The sequence below is a fragment of the Urocampus carinirostris genome, chromosome 17 (genome assembly GCF_059441175.1).
Source record: "Urocampus carinirostris isolate Australia breed hairy pipefish chromosome 17, RoL_Ucar_1.0, whole genome shotgun sequence".
Taxonomy (NCBI): domain Eukaryota; kingdom Metazoa; phylum Chordata; class Actinopteri; order Syngnathiformes; family Syngnathidae; genus Urocampus; species Urocampus carinirostris.
The window spans coordinates 11,031,598-11,052,832 of NC_142365.1; the positions used below are offsets into that span (position 1 = coordinate 11,031,598).

The following is a 21,235-nucleotide window of genomic DNA, read 5'->3' on the forward strand; positions in this document are numbered from 1 at the left end:
CATTTGCAATGACTTTTAATAGTTGATATAAACAAATATACATACATACACAAACTCTCCCCCCCGAAAAATACAATCTCAAAAAAATAACCACTCTAGTTCGTTGGTTGGCAATGGATTTACAAACTATTAACAACAAATTACAATTATACTTGTTTTAGCCCTACAAACGAGAAAGGAAAAATAAAAAAGTAATGGTTCTTTTCCACTTGATTCCGTGTCCTGTTTGTTACAGTCCAAGCCGCCACAGGGGGGCGCTCTCACACAGTAGTGTTCCCAGCTGGATTTCTTTTTAGATTGCTGAAGAAGTGTTAAAGGTGCGACGTGTGCATTTTGGAAAGTTCGTAAAAAAGGATGTAAGCGTTGTTGCTGCGCACTTGGCTGGAGGACATGTGGCTCACCCTAAACACAAATATAACATTGTTTTATGTCAACACGTTGCAAAAATAGAATCTCATCTTTCCGAGGAAAAATGTTCACATTTTAAAGTATTTATTTTCTCCTTTAAAGTGTTTTAAATTGTTCCTTTAGCTATTTGCACGTTTTAAAGCACCAGTGTGTAAGAAGACAGTCTTTTAAACAAAGCATTTTTGATTCTGAAACACGTGTACTCATGTTAGCTACTTAGCTGAAGGTTATGGCTCATCTTTGACTTTTTTCCACGGTTTCCTTCTCTAGACACTCAAGTTGGCCATTTGGCTCCAGGCTATGACTTTTTTTCCCCATGTCCTGCTTAACCCACTAATGTTAGCTCCTTGGCTGCAGGTAATGGTTCATCTTTGACTTGTTTTCAGTTTCCTTCTCTAGGCACTCAAGTTAGCCACTTAGCAGCAAGCTATTTTCTACTAATACTAACCTCTTGGCTGTGGGCTATGGCTCTTATTTGACTTTTTCCCCACTGTTTTCTTCTCTAACCACTAATGTTAGCCAATTGGCCGAAGACTATAGCTCATTTTGCCTTTTTTCCACTGTGTCCTTATCTAGCTACTAATGTTAGGCCCTTGTCTGTAGGCTAAGGCTCATATCTTTGACTTTTTTTTCACTATTTCCTTCTCTAGACACTCAAATTAGCCAATTGGTTACAGGCTATGGCTTTTTTTAACAATGTCCTGCTTAACCAACTAAAGTTAGCCACTTGGCTGCAGGTCATGGCTCATCTTTGACTTTTTTTTCACAGTTTCCTTCTCTAGACACCTAAGTTAGCCCCTTGACTGTTTTACTCCACTGTTTTATTCCCTAGCCACTCATCTTAGCCAATTGGCTGAAGACTGTAGGTCATCTTTGCCTTTTTTTCTGCTGTGTCCTTCTCTAGCTACTATTGTTGGCCATTTGGCTACAGGCTATGATGTTTTTAACCATGTCCGGCTTAGCCTAAAAATGTTAGGCCCTTGGATGCAGGTTATGGCTCATCTTTGACTTTTTTTCACCGTTTCCTTCTCTAGACACTCAAGTTAGCCACTTAGAGGCATACTATTTTTCTGCACTGTTTACTTCTCTTGCTACTAATATTAACCTCTTGGCTGAAGGCTATGGCTCTTAATTGAATTTTCTCCACTGTTTTCTTCTCTAACCACTCATTTTAGCCAATTGGCTGAAAGCTATAGCTCATCTTTGTCTTTTTTCCACTGTGTCCTTCTCTAGCGACTATTATTGGTCGTTACAAAAAACTGCTTAAGATACTAATGTTGGCCCCTTGTCTGCAGGCTAAGGCTCATCTTTGACTTTTTTTTCACTGTTTCCTTCTCTAGACAATCAAGTTAGTCACTTGGCTGCAGGCATTGGCTCATTTTAGACTGTTTTTCCGCCACTGTTTATTTCTCTAACGACTAATATAAACTTATTTTTGCTGCAGGCTATGACTTATTTTTGACCTTTTTCCCCACTGTTTCCTTGTCTAGCCCCTCAGGTCAGCCAATTGGCGGCAGGCTATGGCTCCTTTTTAACTTTTCTTCCCACTGTTTTCTTCTCTATCCATTCATGTTAGCCAATTGGCTGCAGGCTATAGCTCCTTTTCATTTTTTCCTTCTCTAGCCATTTGGCTGCAAACTACAGCTGTGTAAACAAAACTTGCTTGTTTAATTATGACTCCACGTTGACCTCTAGTAGTCAATCAATACACACTGTCACTTTAACATTTTTTAGGGGTCACTTTAAAGACATTTCTTGGGCAAAAAAAAGAAAAATACCCTTAAAATCAATTTTTAAAAAATTCTGCCAATAGCGTAATAATTTGAAGTCTACACTCCACAAAACTGACCTGCAGTCATTGAAGCTGTACCATTCCCCCACGCTGGCGTTTTTGCAGTAAGCTGTGTAGTGGCCCCCCAATGTGTTGCCCCAGTGGTTGGACACGGCATAAAGGTTGTACACGGCCCGTTCTGCAGGGGGCGACAAAACCATCAAAAAAAGGGTTGCGTGCAAAGTGTTTTTTAGCAGGACTCACCACTGCTTTTGGAAGAGAACTCCTTCAGGTCCAGATCCTTTAGGGGGAAGTCCACGTATGTGGAAAGTTTGCTAGCCCGCACGTTAGAGTCCGAGAAACGTTTTAAGTCTGGGGTGGAGTCAAGGAGGCGTCAACCTTCTTTGGGCACATTTAAAGAACTTTCAAAGCCAATTTTTCCAAAAATACTTTGATATACAAACTAATGCCAGATGCCGTTCATCAGGGAAGAAGAAATGAAATGGGAAAGCATGACCACCAGAGGGCAGGTTTGTTTTATTTTTCCTAATTGAATGCATGTTCTATCAATTTAGACTTGTTGAGTATCATGGCAACAATTTAAAGCATTTACAAGCCCTTCACTCAAAATGTAATCTTTTTTAAAGCCTTGAACATTTAAATTCTAGCCTTTTCAAGGGTTTCAAGCACCCGTACGAACCCACTTGGCCATTTAGAATGTTTTTAAGGATACGGAGCACGAGTATCTGAGGGAACTTCTGAATGCTGAAGCGCTTGGTGCATCTCTGCCTGGTTTTGCATCGGTTGCAAGTCTGCAAACAAAGCAAGGAAAATGTCATACTACGGAAACCTAAGAGTGCCAAAATGAAATATTGACAAACGTCATTAAAAACATTGGAACAGGTAATATGGGTATTCATTTTTACAATAGGGTGTCATTATTCTAATGAAATATGTAATTCTTTATTCTATAAAATCTAATAACTAAAAATGTATAAAAAAATATTTCATAATTTTAATATATATGAACATGACATGTTTTTCCTTCATTTAATTTCCATGGTTTTATTTTATCTTAGTTTAAAAAAAACATTTTACACATTTGACTAATGAAAGAATGACTCCTGCTGTCACGGTTGACATGGCACCCAATTGGCCCCGCCCGTGTGGCGCCAGCTGCGTCTCGTTGACAGAGTGCTCTCACTCTTCCTTGGTCAGTCCGTCAACGAACCTCTGCCCCGCAAGATGTGGGTTCTGACTCAGTCCTGTTTCCTCTTGGTATTTCCTGTCCGGTATTGTTCCCGTTTATTTTGTCCTGTTTATTATTCTCTCTAATTTTTTAACCCGTCTAGTTTGTCCTGTTTAATTTCAATATCCTGTTTCAATATCAATCCTGTCCGTCCCGTCCTGTCCGGTATCGACCCCATCTGTCCGATATCTGCTCGGGCCATTGGTATTGATCTTGTCGGCTTCTGGCTTCCTGTCATTCCACGCCAGTCCGCTGCCTACCGTGCATGACTCCCCATTTCCCGTAAAATAAAAGGCTTGTGTGAGAAACGTCACGCGTTTGAGTCCTGATCCTGTTCCGGTTCATGACACTTGCTGTCAATCATGGGAAGGCTACAGGACAGGCATCACTGATACTATCGAACTTAAGGATCAAGCACAGGCCAATTTTTCACTTAAAATAAAACCATGGAAAATAAACTGAAAAGGGCATTATGAAAAGTATGTTTTATATTTAAAAACCATGAAATATTTAATTATGATAAAATTGTGTGATCAACACATTTTAAGATAGTAAATGCATAATTCAGTACAAAATTGCTTGCTATTTATAGTCAGGGTTAGAATTTATAGTCAGGGGTCAGAATTAGAGTATAGGGCCACGGTTTGGGTTTGTATTAGATGTAGGAGTCAGGGTTGGAATTTAAAAACAGGGGTCAGGATTGGGGTATAGGGCAATGGTTTGGGTTTGAATTTGAGTAAGGAGTCAGGGTTGGAATTTAAAAACAGGGGTCAGGATTGGGGTATAGGGCAATGGTTTGGGTTTGAATTTGAGTAAGGAGTCAGGGTTGGAATTTAAAAACAGGGGTCAGGATTGGGGTATAGGGCTATGGTTTGAGTTTGAATTAGAGTTAGGAGTCAGGGTCGGAATTTAAAAACAGGGGTCAGGATTGGGGTATAGGGCTACGGTTTGGGTTTGAATTTTAGTTAGGATTTAGGGTTAGAATTTAAAAACAGGGGTCAGGATTGGGGTATAGGGCTACGGTTTGGGTTTGAATTAGAGTTAGGAGTCAGGGTTAGAATTTAAAGTCAGGGGTCAGGATTGGGGTATAGGGCTACAGTTTGGGTTTGAATTAGAGTCAAGGGTCAGGGTTAGCATTTCAAGGTAGTGTTCAGGAGTTGGGGTTAGTATTCCGAGGTTCGCTTAGGGATCGGGTTTACAGTTTGGAGTCGGGGTAAGAATTGAGGGTTAGGTTACGGTGCATGTTTTGAATTTAGATATAAGGGTCCAGATTAGGGTTTAGGGTTAATGTTTGGGGTTAGGAGATCGTGTTTATGGTTACAAGTCAGGGTTAGAATTTAGGGTTCTTTTAGGTTCTGGGTTTAGGGTTAGAATTTAGGAATATATTAAGGTTTAGGGGTCAGGAGTTTAGGGTTAAGACTAGGGTTTAGTAGGGTAAGTATTTAAGGGTTCTTTTAGGGTTCGGGTTTACGATTAGGAGTCAGGGTTAAAATGTAGAGTTTGGGGTCAGAATTAGGGTTACAGATTGGGTTTAGTATTAGGAGTAAGGGTTTAGGATTAGCAGTTGGGGTTAGAATTTAGGGTTAGAGTCTGGGTTTTGGTTTAGAATATTGGATTACATTAAGGTTTAGGGGTAAGGAGTTGGGGTTTAGTCAAAGAAGTCAGAGTTAAGAGTTATAGTTTTAGATCAGAAGTCAGGGTTAGAATTTATAGTTAGGGTTGGAATTAAAGTTCGGTCTAAAAAGTTAGGAGTCAGTGTTAGAATTTAGGTTTATGTTTGAGGGGTCAAAAGTTAATGCTCAGGGTTATAAGTCAGGGTTTAAATTTAGGGTTACGGGTCAGGGTCATGAGTTTGGGCTTTAGATCAGGAGTCAGGATAAGAAATTAGGGTTAGGTTAGGGTTTGGATATAGAGAAACCAGTTTGGGTTTAAGGCTAGTAGTATTTAGTGTGTTTTGGAACTAATGGCCTTTCATACTCACCGGCCGTTCATCTCCGTCTAACACGTCCTCTTTGGTGAAGAGTCTGAGGCAATCCTTCAGTGTCACCTCCCCGGATGTTTTCTGTGGAAGGGACACGGGTTAGAAAAAACCCGACTATCAAAAAGAGGCGAAAAGGATTTGGGGAGGTCCTGACCGGCGTCACGGGGATGGAAAGGTCCCAAAAGGGTTCGTAGACGTCAGAGCGGAAGCCGCATGCCGTGCAGGTCAGGGAGCTTTTCAGTTGGCCAGCGAACAGATCTGCAAAGGACAGAGTCAATCCCGGGTTTTCGGTAAAAATCCCCTCCCAACGGTGAAGAGATGCTCACCTACAACTTTGCTGTCTTCGCGCTCCAGATACGAGCTCCATGTTCGTCTGGCTTTGTCCTCGTCACTGCCAAGACCAGGTTTAGGAATTTCAGTTTCTGTCCTTCCAACACCAGCGTTGACAATATCTACAGTTAACCCAAAACTTAACCCTATCCCTTAACCTTAACCCTACCCCATTGGAGTTTGGTAAGTAAGAACCAACCACCAACAAATATTCAACAGTTGTTTTTCTACAGAGAAGACACTCATCATCTCAGGAGAATCCATAACTTTAAGGTCCAATATTCTCGCAGAACATTTAAAAACCATTGTACCACCTGAAAAGCTATTCATTTATGGAAAAATGTTTCTAATTTAAGTCATTAAAAAAATCATATCTATACATATTTGGGATTAATATAATAAAGACGATTAGTAATAAAGAGTTTCTTTGGATTTGATATTTCATAGAGTCTCTAGCAATACCATTATACATTTGAAATGTAATGGTACTGTTTTTTTGTTTAGATTTTAAATACCTTCCCTGCAAGGAAAAAATGGAATCAGGGTGGGTACTTTAAAGCTTCGGCAACCCGAAAAATTAAAAGTGCAATGTTGGACCCCAAAACAAAACAAAAAACAACTATATATGTTTGGAGCCACAAATAATTTGTAATTTTTTTATAAGCCTTGCAAGGAAAGTAACACATACCTTGATTTTATATATATATTTATTTATATATACATATTCATTGAGCCCTGTTTGTCCTCCTACAGAGACCATATCATTTTCCATTATCAAATGTTTTTGAAAAAGCGCCAGGGAGTCACTAGGGAGCGCCAAAGAGCCATATGTGGCTCAAGAGTCCTTTGTTGCTCACCCCTGGCCTACTCCCTTTGGGCACAGGTTTATGTATTGTATTATTGTGTCATACAGCTTTTTTTTTCATGCGAACCGTTTATTGTTTCCATTTGTTAAATAACGGTTGTTTTATTTTGCTGTGTACTTGAGAAAAATAAAGAAAAGAAGGAAAAAAATAAAGAAAAAAATAATCAAGGAAAATGGAAAAAAAAAGAAAAAAGAAGAAAAAAAAGAAAAAAAAGCTCGAAAAAAGAGAAGTAAAAACAAAAAAATTAAGAAATAAAGCTAGAAAAAAAAAGAAAAAAAGAAACAGTGTAAAAGGAAAAAAGAAAAATCCTTAGAGAAGCCTCATGTTACGTAATATAAATGACTATTCGTCCAACCACGAGTATTTCAAAAATGCACAATCATACGCTAGTTCGTGTATTTCTGCTAATTATTCATGAATCAATTTTGTTTTTTGTAATGAATAAAAAATGTTTAACCACGAGGAGGTGCTAAATAATACACTGTCCTTTTTAAATGACAAAAATATGCTTAAATTTTTCTTCCAAGTTTTTATTCTTTGTAGTGTCAATCAGTGTCCCAAAACTTACGAGAGATGGTCCAGCTCCTCGGCGGCCCCCCCAGGGGGTGCTGTGGCTCTGTTCAGCTCGCTATGGAGTGCGTCCAGCAGGAATCGCAGGAACTCCTGAGCGTCCTGCTGACTGCAGCCCACATTTAGCGTTAACGAATTAGCAAAACAAAAAACAAAAAAATGTGGCTAGGACGGACGTCTCTTACTTGCAACCGGCAAATTTCGGGGCGCATATTTGAACCTGGTTGCGAAAACCGGAGGGGACCAACGTCTCGTTGTTGACCAAAGTCCACAAATTCTGCGTCAGCTTGGCATACTCTAGAAAAAAATTTGAAATGATGAAATTAAGTGGGGGTCAATCTAGAACAAGCGTGTCAAACATACGGCCCAAGGGACAGGGACAGACCCAGCCCGTTGGACGATTTAACCCAGCTCGCCATAAATTTCTAAGTATGTCAAAAAAAGCAAGTTTCTAGGTTATTTCTATCAAAATATACGACTTATAAAATAAATGCAATCCAAATGCTCCCTCTGGCTGCAGGAGGGAATTAAAGGACATACTCTCAGTTTTAGTCAGCTGGGCCTATTAGTTTAATATTATTTCCCATGCATTGCTAAATCTTTTATGTTGCATTTCTTTTTTCTATTTCGAAGCAGTACGGCAGTTAAGGCAAAAATTATGTTTTTTCATAGCTCCCACTTTAGTTTGTATTGCATGGTGAGTTGGTTCAGGTGTAAAACTGCATTCACTCTACTGTTAAAATAAACCAGTAAAAGCATTCAATGCCAAACCTGAATCAATTTTTCCCTTTTGTCTGAGGATAAATGTGTTATGCCTAGAAAAAATCTCTTCTGACTCATGATTATAATATGTAGAGTAGGTTACTTAAGTAGGCTGAACGATAAAGCATAATATTAAAAAACTACGGTAAGCTAAATACTTTAAGTTGACATTCTTTTACTGATCAGGCCCGCCTGAGAACAGAAAATCTTGATCCAGTTCCAGAGCCGAACTGAGTATGACCAATGTTCCCTGTAATTTTCCAGGGGTCTGAGCGTTCACACAAAGTCGGTGAGCAACGCTTGAAACAACAGTGAGCAACAGCAATCCCAAGTGTGGCAACTAAGTCATTATCAAACATGTCCAAAACTTGACTTTAAGTTACATTTTGCCGAGTTTCTAGCAATGCAAAATGATTTTTCTCTTTTGAATGAATTGACTCATGTACTATTGCAAAGGTTGTACGGCCTACAAACGTCGTTTGTTCTTACAATTCTTTCACAAGATATCCATTTCTTTTTATTTCTTGATATATTTTGTCGCATATTAACGTTTTGGGGGGCTTATTGAGTCGGTTGCAAGATACAGAACCGTATTTAATCACATTTTTGAGTGGAAGTACAGTGTTGGCAACAAGATTCACTTGATATAATTGGAAATTATTTGAATGCAACACAAACTTTTTCTTCTTTTTTCCAAGTTTTTTTCTACTTTTTTTTTAATTCCTTTAAAAAAAATCTCATTGTGTTTATTTTTTCAGAGCTGTTTCTTTTTTTGTTCTCTATTTAATTTTTTCCTTAATTTCTTTCTTTTCTTTTTTTCTGGCTTTTTTCTAAATTTTTCCTTCTTTTTTTCTTTTCCTTTTCTTTCTTTTTTTCTCAGCTTTTCACTACTTTTTCATTTTGGTATTTTTTTCTTTTTTGTTCTATTTCCCCCTTCCTTTAGGTAATTTTGTCTATAATTTTACTTAATATTTGGTCATGTTGGGATTAAAGAAGCAAAAACAACCCGAAGAGCCGTTTAGGACCCGAAAGAGCTTTACTTTACTAACTTTACTCAATTTCGTTCTACTTCGACTAAACTTCAAAATAGCGCATTTAGGACACAACGTCAGGGGAACCCGTGTATTTTTAACTTCATGCACTGTAACTTTGACTTAAGTCGCTTCTTAATTAGTAATTTTGAGCCCTGATTTTTGTGCGCCGGCTAGATTTTCTTGTGCGCTGAGAATGTGCGAGCAGTGCTCAATTGCGCACGCGCGCAGCTTAGAGGGAACACTGAGTATGACATCCCTGATTTACTAGATTCCCGAAATATATACATATTTTTTAGCTTCTACACAGAAAAAAAAAATAATTCTTACCCTATTTGCAGAAATTCTGGAAAATATTTTGCATTTTCAATATATTTTATCCGAGCCTGAAGAACTGTGATGTTCATTTTAAAATGGCGACACCCAGAACGGGAAAAATACAGGTTGATTTTTTTTTAACTCATAAACAACACTGTAAAGAATGAATTCTTACCTCATTTGCAGAAATTTTAAGTACATTTTAAATACTTTTTGAGGACCTTTTATCCGACCTTGAGCAACAGTGATGACATCTTTAATATGGCCCCCTCCCCCTAGATAATTTGACCTATTTTGAGTATGTATTTATCTAATTTTACTAAAAAAAATAAATACAAAAATAAGTAATTTTTTCTCCCAATCCCCCTCTTTTTATCCTTTATTTTTAAAATAACCACCCCAGAGAAGGAGGAAAACAGGTTGATGCATGTTATAACTCCCAAAACATTTTTACTGCAAAAAATGAAATGCTACCCCATTGGCAGATGTTATTTTTTATGATTTCAAGATATTTTATCTTGTATTTCTAATAGAGTAAGAAAAATGTACTAATGTACTTTAAATAAGCAAACGTGTCTCATGTAGCATCTGGTTTATCTTCTTTCTAAGTATTTCATTTTTAATCAAGGAATGAATTTATTTCCCTTAAGTAAGAAAAATAATTGTTAAATATTTTAATTTAATCTTATTAACGGATAACTTGTTATTTTATTTTAGCAACTAAATAAAATACCTTAAGATAGGAAACTTAATTGAGCAAATATTTTGAAAATGGTTTCTATCTGCGTAATGGAGGCCCACAAAACAAAAGACTGTTAGCAAACAGTTAAGAAACAATGCGATCAACTTAAAACAAAGACATTTTTCTTTCAATGACTAACCTCAGCAAAAGGACATCTAATCTTTCACAACTCCAAGACAGGAACAGAAACTCCGGGTGACCTACTGTACCGTGCGTCACAAAACCAAGGACTTATGCAACTGCTGCAATTTATGCTAGCTCGACCTAACACCTTGTTATGGTAGGCAATCTTATCGTCACGGAAACAAGGACCTACTTATCCGACGCTCTTCGATAACTTCGGGATGTTTTCCGCTGATAGGGGGTCATAGGTTCCACGCGCAAAAATAGATAGAAACACCGATGGCAGAGAAACCATCTTGCCCTTTTCTTTTGGCCTCGTTCAATCCAGAACATCAAAGACACCAGACTCAAGCTTGACCTACACATGTGTAGGAGCAGCATCGTGCAGTTACACCAACACTGATTTGCTGTTCATCCGCCATTTTGTTGAGAACATTTTTGACGAACTCATTTTGCATAATTGTTAACAACATTAAAGGAAATGAGGAGAACTGACCCCTCTTCTTGACTGTAGGTGAACAACCACACAACCTGCATGTGACGTTACAGAACACGAAGAGGTCAAAAAGAATGAAAACCGTAGAAATAATAGTAAAAGAGTAAATATATAATAAGTATATGCGTCATGCACCATGCACGTATTGTGATATAAGCATCTTGTGACACCAGAAAGAGGCCAAAAAGAATAAAGCCCATAGTAACACCAAAGGACTTAATATATGATAACTTTATAAAACTAGGAAAATAACTTAATATATAATAACTATATATGCCACGCACACTGCATGTCTTATGACACAAAGATGAGGCCAAAAAGAATAACGTACGTAGTACAAGTACACAAGTCAATATCTGATAATCAGGGTTGGGTAGGGTTACTTTAACTTGATTACTTTCAATTACTTTTGGATTACTCCAATACCAAATATGCTAATGAAAGACAAAAGAAACTAAATATGAATAAAATGATGACTCACAACACGTGGTAAGCTTTCTCTCCTGGCTTTGATCTCTTTGATCTCCGGCAAAACTAACATAAAATGCGACAGAAACAAAATGAAAATAAATCCAAACAGCTTGCCGACATCATTTTTGCCGTTCCGTGTATTACGTGACTCCCTAAGCCTGCACAAAATTTAGTCATTTTATTCATATTTAGATTCTTTTGTCTTTTATCACCATATTTGGTATTGGAGTAATCCGAAAGTAATTGAAAGTAATCAAGTTCAAGTAACCCTACCCAACCCTGCTGATAATTATATTCGTCAAGCACCAAAAGTGTCCCAAAAGAATGAAACACTCAGCTTGTAATTAAACCATCACACAGCCAGTTTGTCTTGTGACACCACGAAAAGGCCAAAACAGAATTAAGCTCATAATAATGCTAGCAAATAAGTTGATGTATGAAAACAGTCTGCAATGTTGTGAAACCACAAATAGGCCAAAAAGAATGAAGTCCACTGCTAGCAGTTAAACAATCTTGAGACACCACGAAAAGGCCAAAACAGAATAAAACTAATAATAATGCTAGTAGATAAGTTAGCATATAAAAACTGTCTTCACCATAGATGACTTGTAAAACCATGAAGTGGCCAAAAAGAATGAATTCCACTGCTAGTAGTTAACCAATCTTGTGACACCACGAAAAGGCAAAAACAGAATAAAACTAATAATAATGCTAGTAGATAAGTTGGCATATGAAAACTGTCCGCACCATGGATGACTTGTAAAACCATGAAGTGGCCAAAAAGAATGAATTCCACTGCTAGTAGTTAAACAATCTTGTGACACCACGATAAGGCCAAAAAAGAATAAAACTAATAATAATGGTAGTAGATAAGTTGGCATATGAAAACTGTCTGCACCATGGATGACTTGTGAAACCATGAAGTGGCCAAAAAGAATGAATTCCACTGCTAGTAGTTAAACAATCTTGTGACCCCACGAAAAGGCCAAAACAGAATAAAACTAATAATACTGCTAGTAAATAAGTTGACATATGAAAACTGTCTGCACCATGGATGACTTGTAAAACCATGAAGTAGCCAAAAATAACGAATTCCACTGCTAGTAGTTAAACAATCTTGTGACACCACAAAAAGGCCAAAAAAGAATAAAACTAATAATAATGCTAGTAGATAAGTTGGCATATGAAAACTGTCTGCACCATGGATGACTTGTGAAACCATGAAGTGGCCAAAAAGAATGAATTCCACTGCTAGTAGTTAAACAATCTTGTGACCCCACGAAAAGGCCAAAACAGAATAAAACTAATAATACTGCTAGTAAATAAGTTGACATATGAAAACTGTCTGCACCATGGATGACTTGTAAAACCATGAAGTAGCCAAAAATAACGAATTCCACTGCTAGTAGTTAAACAATCTTGTGACACCACAAAAAGGCCAAAACAGAATAAAACTAATAATAATGCTAGTAAATAAGTTGACATATGAAAACTGTCTGCACCATGGATGACTTGTGAAACCATGAAGTGGTCAAAAAAAATGAAGTTAATTGCTAGTAGTTAAACTATCTTGTGACACAATGAAGAGGCCAAAACAGAATAAAGCCTAAATAATCCTAAATATTAAATGATAGCAGTATATGTCGCATAGAGTGCATGTCTTGTGACAAAGTGGCCAAAAAGAATAAAACCCTGTCTGCAGTTAAAACGTCACACAATCTATACATCTTGGGAAGCTTGGAAAAGGCCAAAAAGAATGAAACCAATACTAATACTAATAAATAAGTTAATAAATCATACAGATTTGCAGCACCCTGCTTGCCTTCTAGAACCAGGAAAAGGCAAAAACAATGATGCCATCTGCATGTAGTTGAACTATCAAACATGTCTTGTGACACCAGGAAGAGGTCAAACAAAATAAAGCCGCAGTAACACTAGTAAATCAGTTTATATATGACAAATAGCCTAAAAAATTGTTTCGACACGACGTGGCCAAAAAGAATGAAGCCCTATGCTACAAGGTGAACAGCACCCTACATTTCTTGTGACACCTCGAAGAGGTCAAAACAAAATAAAGCCACAGTAATGCTAGTAAATCACTTTATATATGATATATGACAAATAGCCTAAAAATGGTTTCGACACGACGTGGCCAAAAAGAAAGAAGCCCTAAGCTCCCAGTTGAACAGCACCCTATATTTCATGTGGAATGAAGCTCATAATAATACGAGTAAATAAGTTAAAATAAAACTATATGCACCCAGTATGTCTTGTGACACCATGAAGTGGCCAAAAAGAATGACACCCTCAGTAAATAAATGAGAAGTACTAAATGAGTAAATATCTGATTACTATATAAAATATTTGACATGGATGAAAATGAATAGAACTGGGCTACAATCTGACCCCTGTGGGACTCCGGACTGGTAGCGCAGTTATTAGAACTTCAAAAAGGGCAAAACATAATGAAAATCACCTTCGACGAGGGAAGAACTGATCCTTTTGTTGTTGAGGTCGGTCCGATAGAGTTCCTTTATCCAGTAGTCCCTCAACTCTGGAGTGTTACTCAAACATTGGAGGATGGAGTTCATAAAGCACTTGAAGGCAAGAAGAACACAAGAATAAATAAATCCTAGTGGAGCTGGGGCTGTGAAGGTCATCAAAGACACTTACGGTGTTTCCCAAGTTCTTCAGTCCAACCAGGCCTAGCGGAGTCTGCTTCTATATCCGCAGGAAGAGGCAAAACAAATGAACAAATTGTGACATTAGCATCTTGTGACACCAGAAAGAGGCCAAAAAGAATAAAGCCCATAGTAACACTAAAGGAGTTAATATATGATAACTATATCAAACAAGGAAAATGGATTTTGAAGGTGGGATTTTAAATGATTTAAGCTAGCCTACCAAAATAAAATGACGTAAACAGCCGTCAATGGCACAGATTTCACTCCTATATGGGTAAAACAGGTCAATGGATTGAATGGATTTGTTTTTCACTTATTTTATTTTCCTTTTGTTCATAAAATAAGAAAATGTAAAATTGAAATATGTACAATTATCTTATCGGGCGGAAAGTATACGGCTTTACTTCCTTTACTATAATTTTCCTTTATCGAGGTAAAAAAACATTTCTTAAAATTAGCTAGCATACTAAAACACGTCTAGTTCCATTTTCTTGATTATTCCTGTCTTTTTGGCGTCTTTTCGACGTCTTTTCGACGTCTTTTCGACCTCTTTTCGACGTTTTTTCGACGTTTTTTCGACGTCTTTTCGACGTCTTTGGCCTAAATCCGGGAATGGTCCATTTTGGACTTGATTAAGTCCAAATATAGAAGTCTAAACAGTTTATTTTTCTTCTAACCCTCCATCACGGACGAAATTTAGTGCTAAAATACAGGGAGTTCCCATATCTCCTTAGTAAAAAAAGGAAAAGGTTGTGCCATTTTAAAACTATTGAAGTTATTCACAAGGCTATTTGTTTAAAAAATATATCTATTTTCAGACCCAATCAGTGTTCATTTTAGCTCTGAAAAGTGATGGGTCCCGGGGACTCGCATAGTCAAAAATCTATGGGTCCCAACAGAGATATATGGGTCCCCAAATTTTAGTGTGCTCCATGCCCTTACAAACTGTCGTATTTTCCCTTACAAAATACAAAAAAATCTTTTTTTTTTTTCAAACATGTTTATTTATATCGTTTAACATGTTATACTGTATTCTACATGTGTTTCGTTATATATATTGTTAATAAACATTTTGTTGTGAGATACTGAGTTGCTCGACATGAATGAGGTTTATTATAAAAAAAGTTCAAAAATTGAGTTGCTTGGACATTCACTGTAGAAGGAAAAAATACATGCAAATACAGTGGGACCTCGCTACTTCGCGCTTCGACGTTCGCGGATTCAGAGCTTCGCGGGCCTAAAAAATAATAATAAAAAATAAAAGAATTATTATTATTATTATTATATATATATATATATATATATATATATATATATATTTTTTTTTTTTAAGCATTTTTGAAGGGGCGTCGCTACTTAGTGGTTCCACGTTCGCAGGTTCAGAGCTTCACAGGTCTAAAAAATAATAATAATAGAATAAAATAATTAAAAAAAAAATTTATATATATATATATATATATATATATATATATATATATATTTTTTTTTTTAAGCATTTTTTAAGGTGCGCCGCTACTTCGCGGATTTTCACTTATCGCGGGTGGTTTTGGTCCCCATTAACCGCGATAACCGAGGTCCCACTGTATAATTAAGTAGAATAATAAATTTTCTTATTCAAATTATGAATTTATTTTCTGCATTAAATTATTGTTGGTAATATACTGATTAAAAGGGATCACCACAAACCTGTCTTTTTTCATTTTCTCCTTTTATACTTCCTTTTTTTCTTAACTTCTTTATACAACATCATCATAGGTAATATAATGCATCAAAGCAAGTGAGCCGTTTGAGAGCCGGCTCTTTTTAATGAAACGGACTTTCACTACACAACTCGAACTGGAGATCGGAACTCGAACCGCGAAACCAAAACAACAATGGCGGATCTGCCTCACGAAAAGTTTGGAGTGCGGTAAATCTTTATTAAAAAATGATAATGACTATTTCGTGTCAAAAAAGTTGCGTCCCGGGGACGATTTGAGACTATGCGTCCCCAGCAAAAATAATGCGTCTAGGACGCAGGGACGCGGGCAAACGAGAACACTGCCCAATAATGTTCACTCAACCATAAAAGGCGATTTCTGTGCTTGAATTTTCAAAAATTGAATCATGGACTCAACATGTGTTACACAGAACATTCAGAAAGGAGCCACCAGAAAGCAAGTCCATAGGGAATGGCAAATTTATAGCAGATAGGTGCTTCTACCCAGCTTAATGAATGGGATGCTCCTCAACTTCAGAAGATGTGATTAAACAAGGTGGAACTGCTTTCCAGCGGACCTCCATAAATCGACCAGAAGAACCAGTAGGGAATTTAGGTGTCCTAGAACAATTCTTTGGTGTCTCTTAAGGCGCCTTTCAATCTACAGTTAATCAAACAGTTGAAGGACACTGATGAAGCCGATCTTTGGATTGCAATGCAACAGAAAATGGAAGATGGCAGCTTGTCTTTAGCGATAAGGCGACTTTCTACGTAAATGGCAGAGCTAACAAGCAATAACACTAGCATATGCAGTGTTCTCGTTTGCCCGCCTCCCCGCGTCCTACACGCATCATTTTTGCTGGGGACACATCGTCTCAAATCAACGTGCGTCCCCGGGACGCAACCTTTTTGCCACAAAACTGTCATTATTACCCGAATACTTTTTTTAAACAAAGATTTACCGCACTCCAAACTTTTGGTCAGGCAGATCCGCCATTGTTGTTTTGGTCTCGCGGTTCGAGTTTTCGTCTGCACGCCGATCTCGGCCAACGATATCTCGTTGTGTAGTGAAAGGAAGTCCGTCTTTTTTTAGAGAACCGGCTTTTTTGGCTCAACTCATTAAAAAGGGCCGGCTCTCAAACGGCTCACTTGCTTTGATGATTGATATTACGAATTACCGTATTTTCAGCACTATAAGGCGCACCGTGTTATAATGATATATTTTAAAACTTTTTCCATACATAAGGCACACCGCATTATAAGGCGCTACAGTAGAGGCTGTAGTTACGTTATGCAACCATTAGATGGTGCCGCGCTAACGGGAATGTCAACAAAACAGTCAGATAGGTCAGTCAAACTTTATTAATAGATAACAAAGAAGCTTTACACAACTCCATTCACTCCCAAAATGAATAAACAGCCGTTTTATTATTTTCTCTGAGGTGAAGCATTTTCGTGACACATCTTTAACATCTTTGAAGAACAGCAAGGCATAACATTTTACTTTTCCTCCATTTAGTCAACACGCAAAAAAATGATACTGTTATGGTAAATTAAACATTAGTGCAATCGCAATATAGTGACACTCGTAATGTGCAAAAACAATAACAAGTGCAAAACAATAACAATAAAGCAATAACATAATAACTGTAAAATGTAAAACGTAAACACACAAAAGAAAAACATAAAGCTCCCTCTATCAGCTCCTCATCTACGAATCCCTCGAATTCTTCTTCTGCAGTGTTCGAATTGAGTTCCCGTGCCAGCGCTGTTGCCTTCATTCGAATAGTGATTGTACTGACACTTCTACTTGCTGCTCTTTGTTCAACAACCCACTGTTCAAGTGTGTCCTCTAACTGTGGCCATCTCGCTTTATTGCCACGGAAACTTTGTTTAGTCTTCTTTACTTGGCGCAGCTCATCCTCATGCTTCCTCCACTTCCGCACCATCGATTCATTAATGTTAAACTCTCTCGCTGCTGCTCTATTTCCGTGTTGTACTGCGTGACTGATCGCCTTGAGTTTAAACTCTGCGTTGTAAGCGTGTCTCTTAATAGGAGCCACTTCAGGGTCTTTATATAAACGCACAAATAAAAGAGAATAGTTATTTAAAAATGAAAAAGCCCGACGGGCCGCATGTGGCCCACAGGCTGTAGTTTGGCCACACTTCACCTCAAACCTAGGTCAATCTCCAGTATACTGTGGAGCCTGGCTTTGGCGACTTGCAGGTCAGGGTGGCTCGATTTTCTCTTATGCTTCTCTCAGCATTGACATATATTGACACTACTGCATACACAATACAACGACATCTAGTGGTCTAATACTGTATTATATAATGTCCCCTACCAATCAATCTTTTGTCTTTTTAACGTCTTTAAAATGTCTTTTCAACCATTTTTTTTACTGTTTTGAGGAAAACTGCAAGTCTAGGAGAGGAGAATTAAAGGCAGAGCTTATTGTGGTCGAGATGTTTCTCACCTTGGCCTGGGTGATGATGAGTCCCATGAAGGTGGACATTAGCTTAGACCGGGACAAGGACGGAGCACGCCGGACATTGGACTTGTTGTTGGCCGCCACCTGCACCGCCGAAGCAGGTGGCTGCTCCGCTACGGTCACCGTGTATGAGTATCGCGGGGAGGGCATGTCGGTTGCTGGTGCAAGGATCCAAGAAGCAAGAAAAGAAATGAAATATGGAAATATGGAAATATGGAAAAGTACGGAAGGTTGAAGGCTACGTCCTCCTTCTTAGACGGAACGTTCAGCGAGTGGGTGATTTTTTTTTACCACGGTCTTGAACGCCTCCTCGCTTGGCTCCTCCTTCTCCTGGTGCTACCTTCACTAATCGTAGGAGTTATTTCAAATCCGACAAAATATCCTTACTTTTATTATTTTAAACATTTTTTGTTGTTTTTGTTTTAACTATAAAATATAATAAAAACAAATTAGATAGTAAATTACTACTTTATTTTACGTAGGGTATATTTTATTAGCATAACTGCAGCTCTTCGGGAAATATACGTAATGATTTTGAAGGTCACACGTTTGACTCTTTAATTTTTCAATCGTTTTTGTGTTTAATTAACAACGCAAATACAAAAATTAAAGGGGCAGTGTGTATTATTTGCCGCCTCCTAGTGGTTGATGACAACTATATTCTTTAATACAAGTATGTATTAATTTAGATAATAGTCAAAAAAATACATGAATTATCATATGAACGTGCATAGAGGTCAATAATTCGTTTTTGTTTTTTACATTAAATGAAGCTTACCTAGAGGGAGCTGACATGATTTGCTGCCATTTTGCTGCGGAGGGTACCCCACAAAAGCTGTCTTTTCCCCCTTTCTTTTTCTTTTTTTTTTTTTTTACTCATGCTTTTTCTCTTTTTTCTTTTTCTTCTCCTTGTTTCTTTTTTTCCTATTTACCCTTCTGTTTTTTCTATCTTTGTTTATCCCCCCCCCGTTTTCCTTGTTTTCGTGTGTTCTCTTTCCATCCAATTTTCTTATTTTCTTCACTATTTTCTTCATACTTTTCTTTATCATTTCCTTTTTTAGTTCCATATCTTCCTTGTTTTTTTCTTTTTCTGTATTCTTTAAATTTTGTTGACATTCATTCTCTTTTCCTCCCTTTTCTTCCCCGCAGCCTCTTCTTTTCTTTACTTTTTTTCCATAACTTCTTTCTTTTTCTACTTTTTTCTTTTCTTATCTTTTTTCGGCAAAAGGCTTGGCATAAAAATGAAAAGAAGAATGTTGCATTTTGGTTACTTTGAGTCTCTGTAGTTTATATTCTTCTTCTTTTTTTTTCCAGTCTCACAATATAGGGACATCTAGTGGTCAAATATCCCTGTAAAAAAACATTAAAATGCATTAATAAAACCCTTAACATAGTCAATGCATGGCTTTGCATGGTTTTCTCTTTTAGATTTATTTTGAAAAATAATGTAATTCATTAATATCAAAAAATTGAAACTAAATTAATTTTTTAATATATTTATATTTTAAATTTTTGGGGGGGGAAGATCTAAAATCCATAATGGAGCTTTCATTTTGCACATAAATCTTGTAAAAAAATAAATAGGGTTCAAAGTTGTAAACGTTGATGGTTTTATGAGGACTATCCAGAGTTCACGAACCGTGTGGGAAACAACACTTCGTTGTTGCGTGAGAAGAAATAGGTGTGTTCCTGGTTTCGAAAACAAAATCCTTTTTTGTTTTTTAATCGTCTTGAAAATAATCACCCAAACAATTCAGAAGTTTTTTTTTTGTCAAAAATGTTGTTGTTTTATTTATTTTTTATTGGTAAATAAAGTGCACAGCAAAAGAATGACTCAATGTCAACCTAAATGACTAACAATGGAAAAACAATGCATGAAGTCTCAGTTTAGATGCAACTGCTCTGTGAAAGGAGAGACTGGAGAACAGACAGCATGATGAAGACCTGAGAACACATAAGGCAGGTCCATCTCTCAGAGCACTTTGCGAGCAACGATATCAAAATGGAGAAAGCATAAAACCAGTGCAAACCTACCAAGATTTGGCCGTCCCTCTAAACTTTCGATCCAAACAAGGTGAAAATGAATCAGAGAAGCAACCAAGAGGCCCATGATATCAAAATGGAGAAAGCATAAAACCAGTGCAAACCTACCAAGATTTGGCCATCCCTCTAAACTTTCGATCCAAACAAGGTGAAAATGAATCAGAGAAGCAACCAAGAGGCCCATGATATCAAAATGGAGAAAGCATAAAACCAGTGCAAACCTACCAAGATTTGGCCATCCCTCTAAACCTTCGGCCCAAACAAGGTGAAAATGAATCAGAGAAGCAACCAAGAGGCCCATGATAACCTTGGATGACCTGCGGGCATACACAGCTTAGGTGGGACAATTTGTGCAAATAAACATGACTTGGCTTGACTCCGCATAAATCTGCCGTTTATGGAAGAGTGGCAAGAAGAAAGCCCTTTTTGAAAGAATAGCATAAAAAGGCTTATTTGGTGTTTTCAAAAAGCCACATGGAAGACACAAATACACATGTGGAACAAGATGCTCTGATCAGGTGGGACCAAAATTAAACTTTTGGGCCTAAATTCAAACATTTGGCGTAAGAATAACGCCGCATATCACCCTGAAAACACCATCCCCGCTGTCAAACATGGTGGTGGCAGGATCAGGCTCCAGGCTTGCTTTTCTCCAGCAGAGACTCGTAAGATCGTGAAGGATTTTATACATTGGACTATAAAGGGTTTTATACGATTGAATACAAATTATATTTAATGCAACAGATATTCACTGACTGGGCTGTAGTACAAGGTCAGGGCAGGCAGGTGGAAAATGTTGTTTACAGGAACGGCAGGAACGGGACGTACGGCTGATAAGATAATCAGCACATCCAGACGCTGTTGACGCAGAAAGGCCCTGATGACATAGAAACGCTCGGTGTTGTTTTAAGTACCCCAGACATCGGGATTCTTCTACGAGATGGTGAAGCCCAGGGGGCTTCCTTGGCATGCCCATGGGAGGAGTCGGCACGCCATTATGCAGGGCGGAGATGGCCAATAGGAGAAAGCTAAAGGACTTGAGAAAAAGGCTTCCCAGGGACTCCGACGTCGCTAATTCGTCCGTTTTCGATGGAGTACACTTAGTTTAATTTTTAGGGAAAATAAATCTGCCCCTGTGTGGAAATTTCGGCTTCCTGTTCATTTTTTCCCTCAAGAAACGCATCGATTGTTGGGTGACT

At 37.7% G+C, this 21,235-nt stretch overlaps 1 protein-coding gene across 1 annotated transcript; it reads right to left on the reverse strand.

Annotated features, from left to right (window-relative positions):
• Positions 1-18,257, reverse strand: LOC148349215 (ubiquitin carboxyl-terminal hydrolase 2-like). The gene is made up of 12 exons (XM_088320977.1): positions 17,979-18,257; positions 13,792-13,839; positions 13,595-13,715; positions 7,361-7,472; positions 7,174-7,284; positions 5,736-5,800; positions 5,564-5,667; positions 5,410-5,490; positions 2,913-2,991; positions 2,444-2,551; positions 2,258-2,378; positions 1-402 (listed from the first exon to the last, which is right to left on the reverse strand). Exons 1-12 carry the CDS (start codon positions 18,141-18,143, stop codon positions 312-314), a joined length of 1,206 nt encoding a protein of 401 aa, XP_088177103.1. The 5' UTR covers positions 18,144-18,257; the 3' UTR covers positions 1-311.
• Positions 18,258-21,235: the final 2,978 nt, after the last annotated feature.